Below are 15,988 nucleotides of genomic sequence, written 5' to 3'. Positions count from 1 at the left end.
AATATATATTAATATTAATATATTGCAACAGAAGGTAGCCTTTTAAAATAAAACATAATATTATATTAATGTATTGCAATAGACGGTAGCCTTTTGAAATAAAGACTTAGATCACATTAATTATAATCATATTGTCTATTATTATGTATACAAACAAAACTATTTTAATATCTCATCATTATTTTCATTGTTATTTGTGAAAGTATGCCTTCAAAATTGTTTCAATACTTCTTGTGAAGGCTTTCATGTATAACACTCTGTATTGTTTAAGATTTCTTTGGCATACAAAAGAGCATTACATGATTGTATACGCAATCTATTTCTGAGTTTAGTTTTTATCAGATTAAGATTAGAAAAAATACGCTCTGTTGTTGCATTACTACGAAGTAGAGATAATATTGCTTTAACAAATTTGAATAATTTTGAGAAAACCATTTCATTTCCTATTTTTGTTACCTACTTCTATCCAAAATGGTTCAGATTCTTCAAAATGTGACAATTTTTTTTTATATTCTGATAATAATCTCCACTCTAAATTAAGAGCTTCCAAATCATTTAATGTAACGTAATTAGGAAATTTTTTAATGAGAAGAACAAATGATTTCTTATCTTAAAGCTTAAAGCGATTATTGGATCAATCAAGAAAATGTAATAGATTTAAGGTATTTTATAATGACATATTAAAATAGATCAAAATATAATAAAAAAAATACATTTGTATTAAAAATGGCAATACTGTCACGCAATTTTACCGGGCGGTGGAAATGGCACGAATGCGTTGAATCGTGTGTTTCTCTTCATGGGGAAACAAACATTAAGTTAAAACCAGACACGTTCGACGGGAGTGCTTCTCTTCGAAAATTCTTTGCCCAATTTGATTTGATCGCTCGTGCAAAGCGCTGGAAAAAAAAATCGTCGTTTTAGTTTCATGCTTAAGAGGAAAAGTGCGGTGTTGGAATTTGCGGAATTATGTCACAATTTATACATTTATGCATTTGCAAACAGCCGATATGAGCATGAAAATGTAATATATAGCGAATAATCGTCATACGTTTTTATGCGCATCGTGTATAAAATTTATCTGCAATGGCACGCTTTGAAAGATTGCGGATTGTAATTATATCTGTGGATGCAAGATTTATCGATTTCTATTAGGCGACGTTGTTAGATACTGAAATCTAGCCGCAGTTTACGATCATGTTTCTGTCTAAACCAACATTAGCGCTTTATTATTATTTATATGCATTTGCATCTTCGTTAGTAGTGATACGTGAACTACTTGACTGAGATTCAGAAAGAGCAAAACTTCTGAAGGAAGATGAACTAAAGCACTTTAGCAGAATAGCAGTTGGCACACGTACATGACTGCAGTGCTTTTCTGATTTACAAGCTTATTGTCCTTAAAAATTTCCATTAGAAACAATCAGAAACAATTAGAACAGATAGAACTTCTAATGAATTTTAACAAATATCCGCTGTTTGAAGAGAATATTCAATTTTTATTACGTTTCTGTAAGCAACTATTACAATATATCTACAAATGCAGACAGAAAATGTAATTGTATTTAATGGAGATCTGTCAGCATATTAGCATCTATAGGTTTTTGCAGTAGAAAAACTTGCCTGTTTCTATCTGTATAGGATGCAATCTGTATGCATTGGATGCTGATGATATTTATCCGCAATTATGGATACCGTATCTATCTGCATCTGTGTGCAATGTTGATCTATAGGAATTTGTTTGCAACTATAATTCCTGTTTCTGGATTGTGTATGCATCAGATGTTGACAGTATCTATCCGTACTTACGGATACCGGATTCATCTGCATCTATTATAGATCAACATACAGGTGCAGATGAATAGACGATATCTGTAATTACAGATAAATATCATTAACATTCTATGTGTACACAATATACAGAAACAGAAATCTCCGTAGCAGACAGAATCCTATAGATCAATATTGCGTATAAATGCAAATGGATATGATATTTACAATTATGGACGGATTACTAATATATATCATTATCTGATACATATAAGTTGCAAACCAAAGCAGGTTTTTCTTACGCAAAAGCTTATAGATGCTAATATGTTAATATATCTCCATTGGATTATAACTACAGGAATCCGCTGTGCGTAATACGCGCTGCCAAGAGAGGGATATGTTTCTTACAAAAAGAAAACGCCACAAAGTCCTATAAAATGTCTTACGCAAATCAGATTATTCTACCAGCTTTTTAACTGTTTTTATACGAATCTATTAGGAATTTTCATCAAAATAAAGTATTCTGATGAAAATTCCTGACAGATCCATTTAAAAAATGTATCCTTTTTTAATAGGTTGAATATGTGCTTTTGAAATCATAATTTCTCATAAATGCGAATATATTTTATATTTGCAGATGCGGATAAATGTTAAATGCTCGTATCTGCATGCATTTGTGTATCCGTTTCTAACAAGCTGAATATGTGCTTTTGAAATGATAATTCCTCATACGGATATTCATTATATACGTATATAATTGTAAATGTGGATATGTTTTATATCGACTCATATCTGCTTTTGCGGATCTGAATATACACTGGACTTATGAGGAATTATAATTTCGAAAACACATATTCAACCTATGGATGTTTTTTTTTTATATGGATCTATTAGGAATTTCCGACAGGGATGTCATTAGGAAAGACATATTAGATCCTGAGAAGTGTGATAAGGGGAATGTATATTATTGTTAAGAATCATATATGTTTCACGATCATGGATGTGCGAGACTACTGTCATCATTTAATAGAACTAACAGAAATTATTATTGGAAGTCGATAATTAACCCTGTGGTTATTAACGTATACAGGCATCCTAGGCGTCCTACATCTGTTACAACCTTTCAGCGTATCTTAGAAATTTTAAACTCCTATTCTTTAGCCTTGTTTATAGGAGATTTCCTCACTACATCTCATGGGGATATTCTGACTTCACAGGCAACTCGCTAATCAAAGCTGCTAATTACTTCAATTTAATTAATATCGGGAACAAACTTCCCACGCTACTGCTATCTCCTGACTTCCGACCTTCAGTTATAGATTTCTTCTGGGCATTTCCTAACTTAGCGATCTCTTGTTTCGATACGTCTCTCAGAAATACATGAGGAAGTGATCACTTCCTAATCATCTTTAAGATTGGTAGCTCAAACAAAAAAGCAACATTTTTGTATAACATTAAGTTTGGTAGAGCTCAAGAAACTCTTCTTTTAATTATTTTGTTTCGCTCCCTTAGCAACCCAAAAGAGAGTCCGCTCTCGGGAGCGGAGCTATATGATCAATGATTTAATATCCTCAAAAATGATATTTACAATTCCTCAAGGAGTCCTCAGCCTTCCCACGATCTACTTCTATTCCAGCCTGGAGATTTCCTCCGCCGTGATAGTGGAATGCGACACGGCTTGAGATGCAGTTGAGAAAAGACAAGAGATCCTTCGTAATTTTAACCATTCTCCTAACTACAGTAACTAGAATACAAAAGAATTGCTGTCCAAAGTACTCACACCTTGAAGGCGATTAAAAGGAAAAGTTGATAGAAATTATGTATTAACTGATCTACACCCACATTTATTTCATATTTGGGGACTCATTAAAGCCTCTAAAAAACGGGACTTAATATAGATAATTCAAAAAACGAAAAAAACCTCTTCAGAAAAGTTTTTGTTAAATTCTGTTCGGCCTTTTGCAACGATGGCAGTCTGAAATCCTTACCCGACATGCAAACTGAGGATCTCGCAAGACTCATATATGCTCCTCTAAATGCTCTAGTGAATCTCGAGAAGCTTCGAGCGGTGCTCTCTAACCTAAAACTCAGACCGGCTTTGACCATTTAGATTATCAAATTATTAAGGGTCTCTCTCCTAACCAACTGGAACATCTGCTATCTCTAAACAATAGAATCTTAAATAACAATATCTTTCTGAAATCTTGGCTTGAATCGCTAGTTGTGTTCATCCTCAAGCCTGGTGGCTTCGGCTTATCTCATCTTCTACTTTCTGAAAATCCTGGAAAAAATCGTATATCTTCGTTTATGGTGGTTCGTGGAAGCTCATGACATCCAAGCTCATGGCTCCAAGCTAAATTCCAGGGTTTTAGAACCGATCGATCTTGCGCTGATAACCTCGTCATTTTGACTAATTATATTTACAGTGGATTCGTTGTTAACAAGATTACTATCTGCGCTTTTCTTGAGAACTGCGTTCGACAATGTCATCCCGTCCATTCTTCTCGATGACCTCAAAGAGAAATCCCGATCAGGATGGGAAAATTTATCGGCAACCTAATCTTCGAAAGATATATATTTGTGATGGAAAAAGGCTTTCTCACAGGTTCTTTCTGATTCTCAAGGTTCTACTTTGAATCCGCTACTATTCAGTATTTATATCCGTAATATTGAACTATATAATAGCATTACAATTTAGGCAATTTATTTTATATACTACATTAGAACGAAACAACGATGGTAATTTATTCTTTTGTACTTTTATGAATGAACTTAATTTGTTCATTCCCATGTAAGCCAAAAATATCGCACAATTATTTTTGAAAAATCTTTTAAATTTATTCTTTTAATTTATTCGAAGAAACGTACGGAATAGTAAAAAAAATTTTATTAATTTATTTGTTTGCTAATAACTGTTTATTATTTGTTGAGACTCTTCTAAGATGATCAAACTGTACACGTAGTCTATTTTTTATATAATTGAAAATAAAATCTAAAAGATATCCATTGTTAAGAAGAATGTTAATAATTAAATCTAATTTCTTTTTATGAAAGCCCGGATGTGACAGCATAATCACTCTATCTACTAATCTTATAATGGTGGTAATTCTACCTTATGACATTGGATGACACGATTAAAAATTAAGAAAAGTAAATTTATAATACCAGTAAAAAATTAAACTCTGTTCATTATTCATTAAAATAACATCAAGAAAATTTAAATGATTCTCTCCTACTTTAACTGTAAAGTTCAACTTAGGATGAAAACTATTAAAAGTGTTTAATATAATGTTAATATTGTTTGATTGTGTTGCAATAGCAATGTCATTTACATATCTGACATAAAAATATAGTCAAAAGGTAAGCTCTCAATAGATATCTTCTTTAATTCTTGCATGACTAAGTCAGCGACTTGGGAGATAGAGAAGATTCCATCGATAACAAAAGATTATTTATAATATTTCCCATTAAACACGTGGAATTAAGCACGTGGAATTAAGAATCAAATTGAAAACCTTAAAAAATTCGTTTTTTGGTACATTTATAGATTGCTGTATATAACACCACCGGTGTTCTATTATTTTAATTGCTAGCTCAATGAGCATTAGTAAAAAGCGACAGAAGGGATAAACGTAGTATCTTCGTAAACGTAGCAAAGTAATCTTCGGTTCGCCAAATCTTTAACTTTAATTGAAAGTTATTTTTTACATTTCCATAAGGTCTTTCTAAATTGGACTTTAAAATTTTATATAATAATTTCACTAAATTATGTAATGGATTTCCAATAGATAACATAATAATATGTAAAGGATTGTTCTGCTTATGAATTTTTGGCAACCGTACACTCTCGGTAGAATCGTATTTGTAGAATTTAAAAAATTATAAGTAAGTTGTGATATATTGTATATTCATGCTGCTTCCATACTTTCAATAAAGATTTTAATTCAGTTAACATTTTATTAATTGGATTCCTACTTAATTCAACGTAATTATTAAAATTAGATAATTATTAAAATTAGATAATAATGTTTCCATTTTAATCACATCCGTGCTATCAATTATTACAACTATGTTGTTCTTTATCCTTGTTAGTTCTAGTAAAAAGAATTTGTGAGTTGTCATTTACAAATTCTTTTGTCTTCATAGAGCTGACAAAACATAATTATATGACTTTAAATCTTTTTTAATTGCACTTTATTTGCAACAGTAATGGAAGCATCTGATTTCTAGCAACAGACTCATCATTTATTTTTAATTTATTTAAATTATTTTCTATGTGTTTAACATATTTAATAATTACCGATATTTCGGGGAGACAGACAAAATCTTCTCCTAATTACAATAAACATTGGACTTCCACTAGTATATTATAATTCGTTAAATTAATGAACCATTTATCATTTGGAATTGAAAAATCAAATATCATTTTATCAAATTCATAAGTCATAATCATTTATATTAATTTCATATAATTTTGACTCTATATTAGTAATTGGTTTTTCAAATGAGAATTTATTAGTTATTAAAGTATAAGAGACTTTATGTAGTATAAGAGACTATCCTTCAATGATCTTGACCTTGATATATGTCGTTGGCGAAGTTTAATCTTTTTGCAATAATTATTCCACAATTTTCTTGCTTTAAAACGTAAATTTTTCGTTTTTAAAGACACAAATTCTCTACTCTAAAAACACAAAAGTTATATAAGAAATATAAGAAAATATTTTGCAGGGAATTTGTTTCATCGGAGCACAATTGTGTCCAAAAGTTAAATTTTATTGGTAAACTTTTTTAATAATTTTTTAACGAATAATAACGATCGACTAAAACCTACAGTATATAATTTCCTTTAAAGAAATGGAACAACTTTAGTGAAAAATTTAATTTTAACACTAAAAAAAAATTGTAATCATTAAGTTCGGAAAATGTGCTTTTTTACTTAAAAAAATCATAACTTTTTAAATTTATAATATTTTCAAATACAGTTTTAGCCTAGTATTCTTTAAATGATGTACTTTAAAAAAAAATAGTATAGTTACACATGTTTTAAAAAAGTTATTATTTTGAAGGTAAAAGATGTGACGTTTTTTAAATGTAAAAAAGATGTTAAATTTGGGTAAAAGGCTATTTATTATTAAGGGCATTTTGCACAAATCTTGCGGATGATGGAAAACAGAAGAATTGATCATTAATCCATCGTATTGTTTAACGTTTCTGTAAGACTGGAAATGTTATTCCGACTAATTGGGGGGAGGGGGAGGGGGAAGGAACGGCCTCCGAAAAGGGCCATTTGATTGCAATTTGTGACAGTTCTGAAAAATTTGATAAGAGCTTGCGGAAGTAGGATCCTCGACTGCCTTAATAGCCATGGGACTTCTGGATTTTTTAGCCTTTACTGCTACTGTCGGCTCGAGCTGCCTTCACTGCCGTTACTGTTAGACAGCGTCTCTGCTACTGCTGCTGGTAGGCTGGTAAGCTGCATCTCCGTTACTACTACTAGTAGGCTGAGCTGAGCTTTCGCTGCTGTTGCTGTTAGACCAAGTAGTGCTGTGCTCTCACTGCCACTGAATGGTGCTGCGCCTCCATTAGTGCTGCCGCTGAGTTTTGCTGTGCCTCTGCTGCTAATGCACACTGTAGCCAGCAATGGCCAATCTCGTTAAGCGAGTCAGCTTGACAGTCAAGATACTACTCTGATGTATGCCGGGAAATCTCCTGAGCGACCCTTTGCTTCAGCGGGCCTTATATCCATCTACTAGACGAAAATTGTAAATTTGATCATTGCAGCGGCTCCCTGGGAGCTGAGTTGCGGTATTCACTATTCGCGATCCGTGAGCGCTCGTGAGAAACTTGGCCCCACGAAGTATTCTTGAGAAAATCAGCGTGTGGCAAGATTCTGTCTTACAAGAAGTCGTAGAACGGGTTGTCTGTGGTACTGGCGCTTATAATCGCCACACTTATATTATCTTATTGTCAAATAAGCAAGCCTCCAGAGATAGGATAGCAGAGATATTTATGCTACCATTGCTACTAATGATAGCAACAAAAAAATAATTTATCATTTTTTATTTTTTTTAAATATCATCAAAGAGATACACTCTAGTATATCGCAGTATATGTATACATTTTCAATTAATTTTATTTATATTGATTTTATTTATATTTGAATAAGTTTCCGCCGTTTTTTTTTTATAAAATAATTATCTATGTTTTATGAGAAATAGGAAGAACAGGAATTTATTTAAAGTAGTGCCTATTGTCAATATCACCTTTTTCCACTTTTCATGTAATAAGTGGAAAAGAACTCCGCGATAAAAGAACTCCGGTTCTTTTGAAACAATCCAGTGCTGAAGCCAATTTTTTCTATCTTCATACGAAATGAAGTGCTCAGCAAGGTCATGCTGTATGGTCCGAAATGAATGGAAATCTAAAAGAGCCAGGTCTGGACAATATGACGGATGAGGTAACACATCCCAACCCAAAAACATTTTTTTCACACTGAGTGCTTTATCGAAAGACATGCGTTTAATCATGTTAAAATGTATATACAAGCTTCTGCTCTTTATATCGTATTCCTGATGACTATCACTTGAACATGAAGAGTCTTTGACTGAATTTCACATAAGATAGGATTTTTACCATATGGCTTGATTTACAATTTTGAGAGAGTTTATATGTACTGAAGAAGGACCCGTTCGAAACATTGTTAGTATTGATAAATACAGAGAAATTATATTATTTATAAGTTCGTTTTTGCTTGATTTCTGCCCGTTATATTACATTATTTGCTCCGTTAAAATTGTTTGAAATCTTCGCGGTCGAGTTTAAGGTCGTGCCATGTTTATTACAATACAAAAACCACCTTCTTCTCTTGGTGATCGAATTATTTAATTACCTTATGTGATAGCGTAAAAATTGCTCTTTTGAACTCGTGCTGCCGAGAACTTTCTCTGTTCACTGTCGTGCTATCGAAAACTTGATGATGAGGAAACATTGTGATGCTACTTTGACGCTTTCCTATCGCATATCAATGCTACGAATGTGTATACGAGTAAGTCTTGTAGATTGATAGAATATATTTGTCATTTCTTGTTATTAATTTCTGTGTGTTTATTGCAATCGTCTTCTATTCGTCTTCCAAAATATCCTCCGTTCTTGGCCACGAACCGTCCTCTCTATCATTATTGGAGCTGAACAGTTAGTTATCAGAGCTATCGGCAATTCTTTCTAGTATATAACGACGTGAATGTGTTTGTAGTGGTATGCCAGCCAGCCGTCGGTATCGACCTTTACTGCCCGCTAAGCGTTAGGAGTAGGTTTGCAGTGAAGACGAGGTCTAAATCTAGTCTTGGTGGATCCGGTTAACTACGATATATTTACAGTCTATTAATAATGTATTAAAGAATATGTTGGTCCTGAAAAAGGCAGTTTATATACAATTTGTGGTAGACCTGAAAAGGGCCATTTGTATGCGGTAGACAACCGCGATAAGTGCGGTATTGGATCCGCGGTTCACAGCGCGTCCACTTTGTGGGATTTCAACAGTCGTTGCTGTTTTGGTCCTTTCCAGTGTAGAGGTTCTCGGACACGGCAAATCGTACTTTCTTCCGCAAGGCTGACGATGTCCTTGGTGTATATGGTGACAGTTCTACGATGCAAAGTCTTGGTGGTTCCTTTTACTCGTTTGTGTCCACGTTGTCGCCTTCGTCAATGTTGTCGTCATCAGAGAGATCACGGCAGATGGAGTCGCTGGCAGCAGAGATATCCCCGTGAACACAGAAAGCTCGGTGATATGTCTCTGCGCTGCCTGCTGTCACATGCTCAGCAGGTATAGTGAAGGCCTCGTCAGTCGCTGTGGCGCGATCTCTAGTGGCAGCAGCTTCCATCTCACTGGTGAGTGCAATGTTGCCGGTACCGAGACTAGTCTCCGCCTACCGAGTTGCACCTTCTCTGCCACGATGCGTGATCGTCTCTCTGCTGGAATCGGCTGCTCCTCCACTGACTGTTGCTGCGCCGCTTTTCCGGTGGCCTGTGATGGAACATTTCCATTGGATTGCTGATCTTCGCCGTCGCTGCTGCGTTTCCACCGGTAGTCAGCCATGCTGCTCCTGTGCCGGTCAGCATCCTTGTTAGTCTCGATGATCGAGGCAGCTTTGCAATGATTCAGGATACTATTTAGTATCTCTAGGAATCGCCTTGAGCAATTTAACTTCGCTTTGGCGAGGCCTTATATCTCCCGCCGGACGAATCTATAATACAGGTTGTCGCGCCAGCTCTCTGAAGCTGAGTCGCAGTACTTGCGATTCGCGGTCCGCGAGCGTTCGCGAGAAAATTGGCGCATGCTGGATTCTATACTGTAAGCGCCTATATATTGAGTTGCCTGTGCTAGTGTTTGCAGCCATCACATAATATATTTTGGGTAAAATTTTGGTTATTTTCACAAAAGAATGGCACGCTCACTCATGCTTGGCGCCTAATTGCGCGATATTGCAACTGAAAACTGTATAAATATCGAAATATTTTCTGTTAATTTTGAGTTTAAAATAAATTATTAGTGAAAATTTTAAAGAATATTAATCGTGAACGCACAACGAAGTTATACCACACTCGTGAGTGCGATGAGAAATATTTCGAAAATATTTTATGTATCCTTTATTTCAGAAAACATGTTAAAGTTTATTCTATGAAAGTTTCAAAGAAAAATATTCATATTTAGCTGAGATATAACGAGTTGAATATAAAAATATGAAATTGAATAAATATATTTTTTATTTTACTTTTTTGTTTACTTTTTTACAACTTGAAAACAAAAATTGCCAATTTAGTCAAAACACAAAAAAGATGCGCTATAAAATTTTTTACAAGAATCATCAAAATTGAAAAAATTAGAGTGATGTCCAAAATTAGCCTTGCTGACAATATTTACCGCGAAATCTACGTGTATCCCGTATAATGTATATTATTATAACGTATATTATTATAACGTACATTAAAGAATTATAACGTATATTATAGAATATTATAGAATTCAGCCCTTCAATTAAGAATCTATCAATAATGATAGCTGTTCAATAGAAATATGACGATTTAATAAGTATGTTCGATAGCTATTCAATAATAGTTTAATAATGGTTCGATACTTAGGAGCGCTCGTGTTATTTGGCTATTTGTAATATTGTTTAAAATTATTATAATTAGTTGCTAAATTGATAAATATCCTGTTCAAGAGTGTTTCCTCCAATGACCACGATCTTGATATACTGTCAAGATGATGACTCTGAATAATTTTCAAGATTTTAGCCATCGCTCGTTTCTCGTTAAAAGATTATTAAGAAGGAAAATTTGAAAAATGATGTCTTTTTTCACTATATATTGGGAATACAAATTAGTTCGGTCCGTTTTTTTGTGTTCAAAAATGCATTTATTTCAAAACAAAATGAATGAACAGTTCTCAGGCAATTTTCGAATTGCATCTCGAAAAAATGACTCGTCTTTGGAAGCGATCCAATTTTGAAGCCAATTTTCGATTTCTGCGAAAGAAGTGAACCGGACTTGCTACATCCTTCGGAACAACCAGTAATCAGAAGGAGCAATGTCCGGAGAATACGACGGGTGCGGTAAAACATCCCATTTGACCGTTTCTAAATATTTTTTTACGATTTTAACGACATGAGGCTGAGCGTTGTCATGAAGAAGAATAACTTTATCATGTCTTTCTATTCCGGCCGTTTTTCTCGCAATGCACGGCTCAAATGAATCAATTGTAGCCGATACCGATAATGGAATTGCCAGGTTTCAGCAGCGCATACTAAACAAGACCCTTTTGGGGGATATTCCATCAGATACAGAGCATGATTCTTCGAACCATGAATGTTCGGTCATGGTGTTGATGTTGAGGTCGATGGCAACGATTGACCGGATTTAGTGTAGTATTTTTTTTTCTTGGGGTTGTCGTAGAATATCCACTTCTCATCTCCAGTCACAAACCGATGCAAAAAACTTTTTCTCTGTTGTCTTTGAATCAGCTGTTCGCAAGTGAAAAATCGCCTTTCAATGTCTCTCGGTTTCAGTTCATAAGGCACCCAATTTCCTTGTTTTTGAATCATTCCCATGGCTCTCCATCGTACAGGAACGGCTTGTTGAGTTACCTCCAATGATTCTGCAAGCTCCTCTTGCGTTTGACTCTGATCTTCTTCGAGTAATGCCTCTAATTCTTTGTCTTCGAATTTTTTTGGCTGTCCAGAACGAGGCTTGTCTTCAACGTTGAAATCTCCATCCTTGAAACGTCGAAACCATTCCCTACATGATTTATCAGTTGGAGTAGTGTCACTATAAACTTCGACAAGCATTCGATGGGCTTCAGCCGCACTTTTCTTCCAATTAAAATAGAAAATCAAAACCTTCCGCAAATGTTGCTTGGTTAATACAAAATTCGACATTTCAAACACAGTAAAAATCAAGGTTTTATATGAAATTCAAAGCGATATAAACTGAATATTATTAGTAGATGTTTAACCTCTCTGAAACCGCCAAAATCAGCTGTCACTATGAACCATTCACAACAGCTGGAGCCATCTTTAGGGAAACGGACCGAACTGATTTGTATTCCCAATAGAACAAAATTTCCTGTTTTAAAATATATTTTATGACTGTCCATGCGAAGCGACTCTCACCATCTTCCTCCCTGCTTAAAGACGCTTCTCATCTTCCTCCCTGCTTAAAGACGCACTTCCATGCGAAGCGATTCCCACCCCACCTCTCCTTTGTTGAGAGGCGCACCGTTTGCACTTTCACGTGAAAAATCATTACATAAGCAAACGAAGGATATAGAATAGTTTATAACATTATATTAGGTGTACAACTTTGCTTCCGCCATTTTTTTCCGAAATTCGAGGCTTTATTGTAAAAAACTGGTTATACATTTATGATTCAAAGTATTGTCCATCGCTGGCCACTACTTTCTCCCATCTTTCGGGTAGCGTACGAATCCCGCGTCGAAAAAACTGGTCATCTTTTGAGGCTATCCAATTGAGGCAAACAACGAATCGATCCAATTTTTTACTTCTTCATAAGACCGGAAGTGCTGATCAGCCAGGCCGTGTGCCATTGATCGAAGTGATAGTCAGAGCAACGTCTGGAGAATACGGCGGGTGGGGTAGGACTTCCCATTTCAACGTTTCCAAGTATGTCTTGCCCACTTTCGCAACATGGGCATCGAGCATTGTCATGCTGCAAAATCACTTTATCGTGTCTCTCGTTGTATTGCGGCCGTTTGTCTTTCAATGCTCAGCTCAAACGCATCAATTGCGTTCGATATCGATCGCCTGTGATTGTTTCAGTCGGTTTTAATAGTTCATAATACACTACGCCGAGCTGGTCCCACCAAATACAGAGGATGATCTTGGAGCCGTGAATATTCGGTTTGGCCGTCGACATGAAAGCATGGCCGGGAATTCCCCATGATTTTCTGCGCTTGGGATTATCGTAATGAATCCATTTTTCGTCCCCAGTCACAATGCGATGCAGAAATCCCTTCCATCTTTGCCTTTCAAGCAGCTGTTCACAAGCAAACAAACGCCGTTCAACATCTCTCGGCTTCAATTCGTACGGCACCCATTTTCCTTGCTTCTGAATCATTCCCATGGCTTTGGGGCGTTTTGAAATGGCTTGTTGAGTCACTCCCAATGATCGTGCTAATTCTTCTTGATTTTGACACGAGTCTTGCTCAAGTAATGCCTCCAATTCTGTATCTTCGAAAATTTCTCTCTTCCACCGCTATGCCGGACTTCGACGTCAAAATCACCGTTCTTGAAGCGTTGAAACCACTCACGACACGTTCTTTCACTAATAGTGGCCTCACCATAAGTATTTGAGAGCATTCGATGAGCCGCAGCCGCAGATTTCTTCATATTGAAGCAAAAAATTAAAACCTCCCGCAAAAGACGAGAATTTGGCTCGTAAACTGACATTTTCAATCGAGAATAACTTTATGATGCAGACACAAATCGACTAATGTTTCTATGGGATTATGTTGACAGATGCCCAAGTTTATTGTATGACGTCTATGATCTATTTATTTCGACCACCACTTACCGCTAAAGCCATCTATAGGAAAACGGCGGAAGCAAAGTTGTACACCTAATATACAGGTGAAATTAAAGGTTATTTTTCAAACTTTTTTGTTAATAACTTTTTAACAAGTAACTACAACTTGTAGGAAATCATGACTTTGACAACATATGTCAAGGTCATTGGAGAGGGCTTTCCTAAACAGGATATTTACCGTTAAATTAAAATAAATGCTAAGTCAAAAAAAAATCATACAATAAATATCATTTATTTCATAAAATCGCATATGAAAAGAAAAGATAAGAACATAGAGAATACAACAGAAAGTAGAGAGAGAACGTGAATAAAATGATAAGTATAGGATCGCAATGGGTAAAAGAAAGAAAGAACAAAACTTCTTCCCTCTCTTCCGTGACGCTCTTCCCTTTTGTCCTTCGGATCCAGCGTCTGTGATTGGTCTGTGATGCACTTCCTCTTCCCTGACCCTGCACATAAATATATATTGTATGTACCGCATATACAATATATATATATATATATATATATATATATATATATGCATTAATACATAGGTTCTCCTTGTTTTCCTACTAAATACAATTTATAAAGAAAAACGAATGTCTTTATATAGTAACATTTAAATATAATGATTAACTATTTCGATTTAATTAAAATTTTTTATGAAATAAATTTTATTTTTATTTTTATTTTACACATAGTTTTTAAATTTTTCTGTAACTGTATTTTTTTTAAGATATATATACACTAATGTGTGATAATACAATTAATTACTCAGTTGAATAAATTTTTAAAAGTATCAATTATGTTTACATATCAATATTTCATATTGATTATATTCGTATAGCTATTATTTTTTAAATGTACGCAGATATATTACATTCAATAAATAAGTAAACTATTCTTACATATAGATATATTTAATAAATAAGTAAACTTTTCTTAACTTACATAACAAGCATTTTATTAAAGAATATCAAAATGAATAAAATATAAAATTACTTCTTTAGTTGTCCGTGGTGTTAAGAAAAACCTTCTTCACACGCTGGCTGCATGTACGACTGACAAGTGCCAACGGGTTCTGCACGATTACAAAGTGAATCAAATGTCAGTACAGGTGGACTTCGATAAGGTAAACAGACTCAAGTTATTTCTTATCGTAAATTACCTTAACTAATTACAGTTAATTACGAGTATTTCCTTGTTTACACGCAGTACATGGACCGTTACTTTCCAAAGGTATGATTTTACAATAAAAGAAAACCTTTTGCAATGTAATGAAATTTAATAAAAATGCTTTCGGACCTCGATGTATAAAAGAATATTTGAAGAGGAAATGAGATTTTGTTAGCAACCTCGGCATCATTGATTTTAAGGAAATATTATCTCGAGGTCTCTAAGTGCATTGAAAACAGTGGTTGTTAATGTATTGAAACGGTAGATTTGTATAAAGCTTGCCTCGGTTTTCGTTTGCTCATAATAAGGCTTCTTAAAATAAAATCACTAATGTCTCGAATCTTATCGAAGCGATTAAATCTAATAATCTTTTTCGCTTCACCATTTTTATATTATTAGTATCATTAAATATTTAGATTAATTAATCACAAAAAAATAAAAATATAATGCATGACATATCAGTGCAATAAATTCAGATACATTTTAATATATTCTAGACCAATTATCGCTTTAATGTAATTTATTGCAAAATCTTCATTAATCTTCATAATTATCGAATATTATAGTTACTGATACATTGTGTGATCATTAGTGTGCGAAGGACAGATACTGTATAAATTTATTTGATTCCATGCTTGCCACAAATAGCTTCTAGCATCTGTAAGTTGTAAAGCAAAAGCATGCAGTTTTTTCTTACTCATATGTATTTATATTGTTTTACATATTGTAGATATATTTATTTTCATTAATCGATTATTTTTGCAAAATATTATAAGTTGCACGAGTAAAAAATATTTGCTAGATATATGTATACATTAAGTATATTGAATTTTTTTCTGAGAGCACATTATTATTAGATATTATTTGCACTAAACTTGTTTCTCTATCGAACATAAGAAAGAAAAAAATTTACGATGTTACATAAAATAAAAGAAGGTATATATATATATATATATAT

The 15,988-nt window shown here is 34.1% G+C and overlaps 1 protein-coding gene across 1 annotated transcript in view; it reads left to right on the top strand.

The window, feature by feature from the left end:
• The window catches only part of LOC108691229 (prominin-like protein), a 213,230-nt gene that overhangs the window by 54,776 nt on the left and 142,466 nt on the right, over window positions 1-15,988 (top strand). The window contains exon 3 of the mRNA XM_018198904.1: window positions 14,865-14,986. Within this exon, the coding sequence (XP_018054393.1) occupies window positions 14,865-14,986 (122 nt within the window). The remainder of the gene's footprint in view (window positions 1-14,864; window positions 14,987-15,988) is intronic.

The sequence above is a fragment of the Atta colombica genome, unplaced genomic scaffold (genome assembly GCF_001594045.1).
Source record: "Atta colombica isolate Treedump-2 unplaced genomic scaffold, Acol1.0 scaffold43, whole genome shotgun sequence".
Taxonomy (NCBI): Eukaryota; Metazoa; Arthropoda; class Insecta; order Hymenoptera; family Formicidae; genus Atta; species Atta colombica.
The sequence above is the reverse complement of the archived record's forward strand: the minus strand, read 5'-3'. Positions and strand labels throughout refer to the sequence as shown.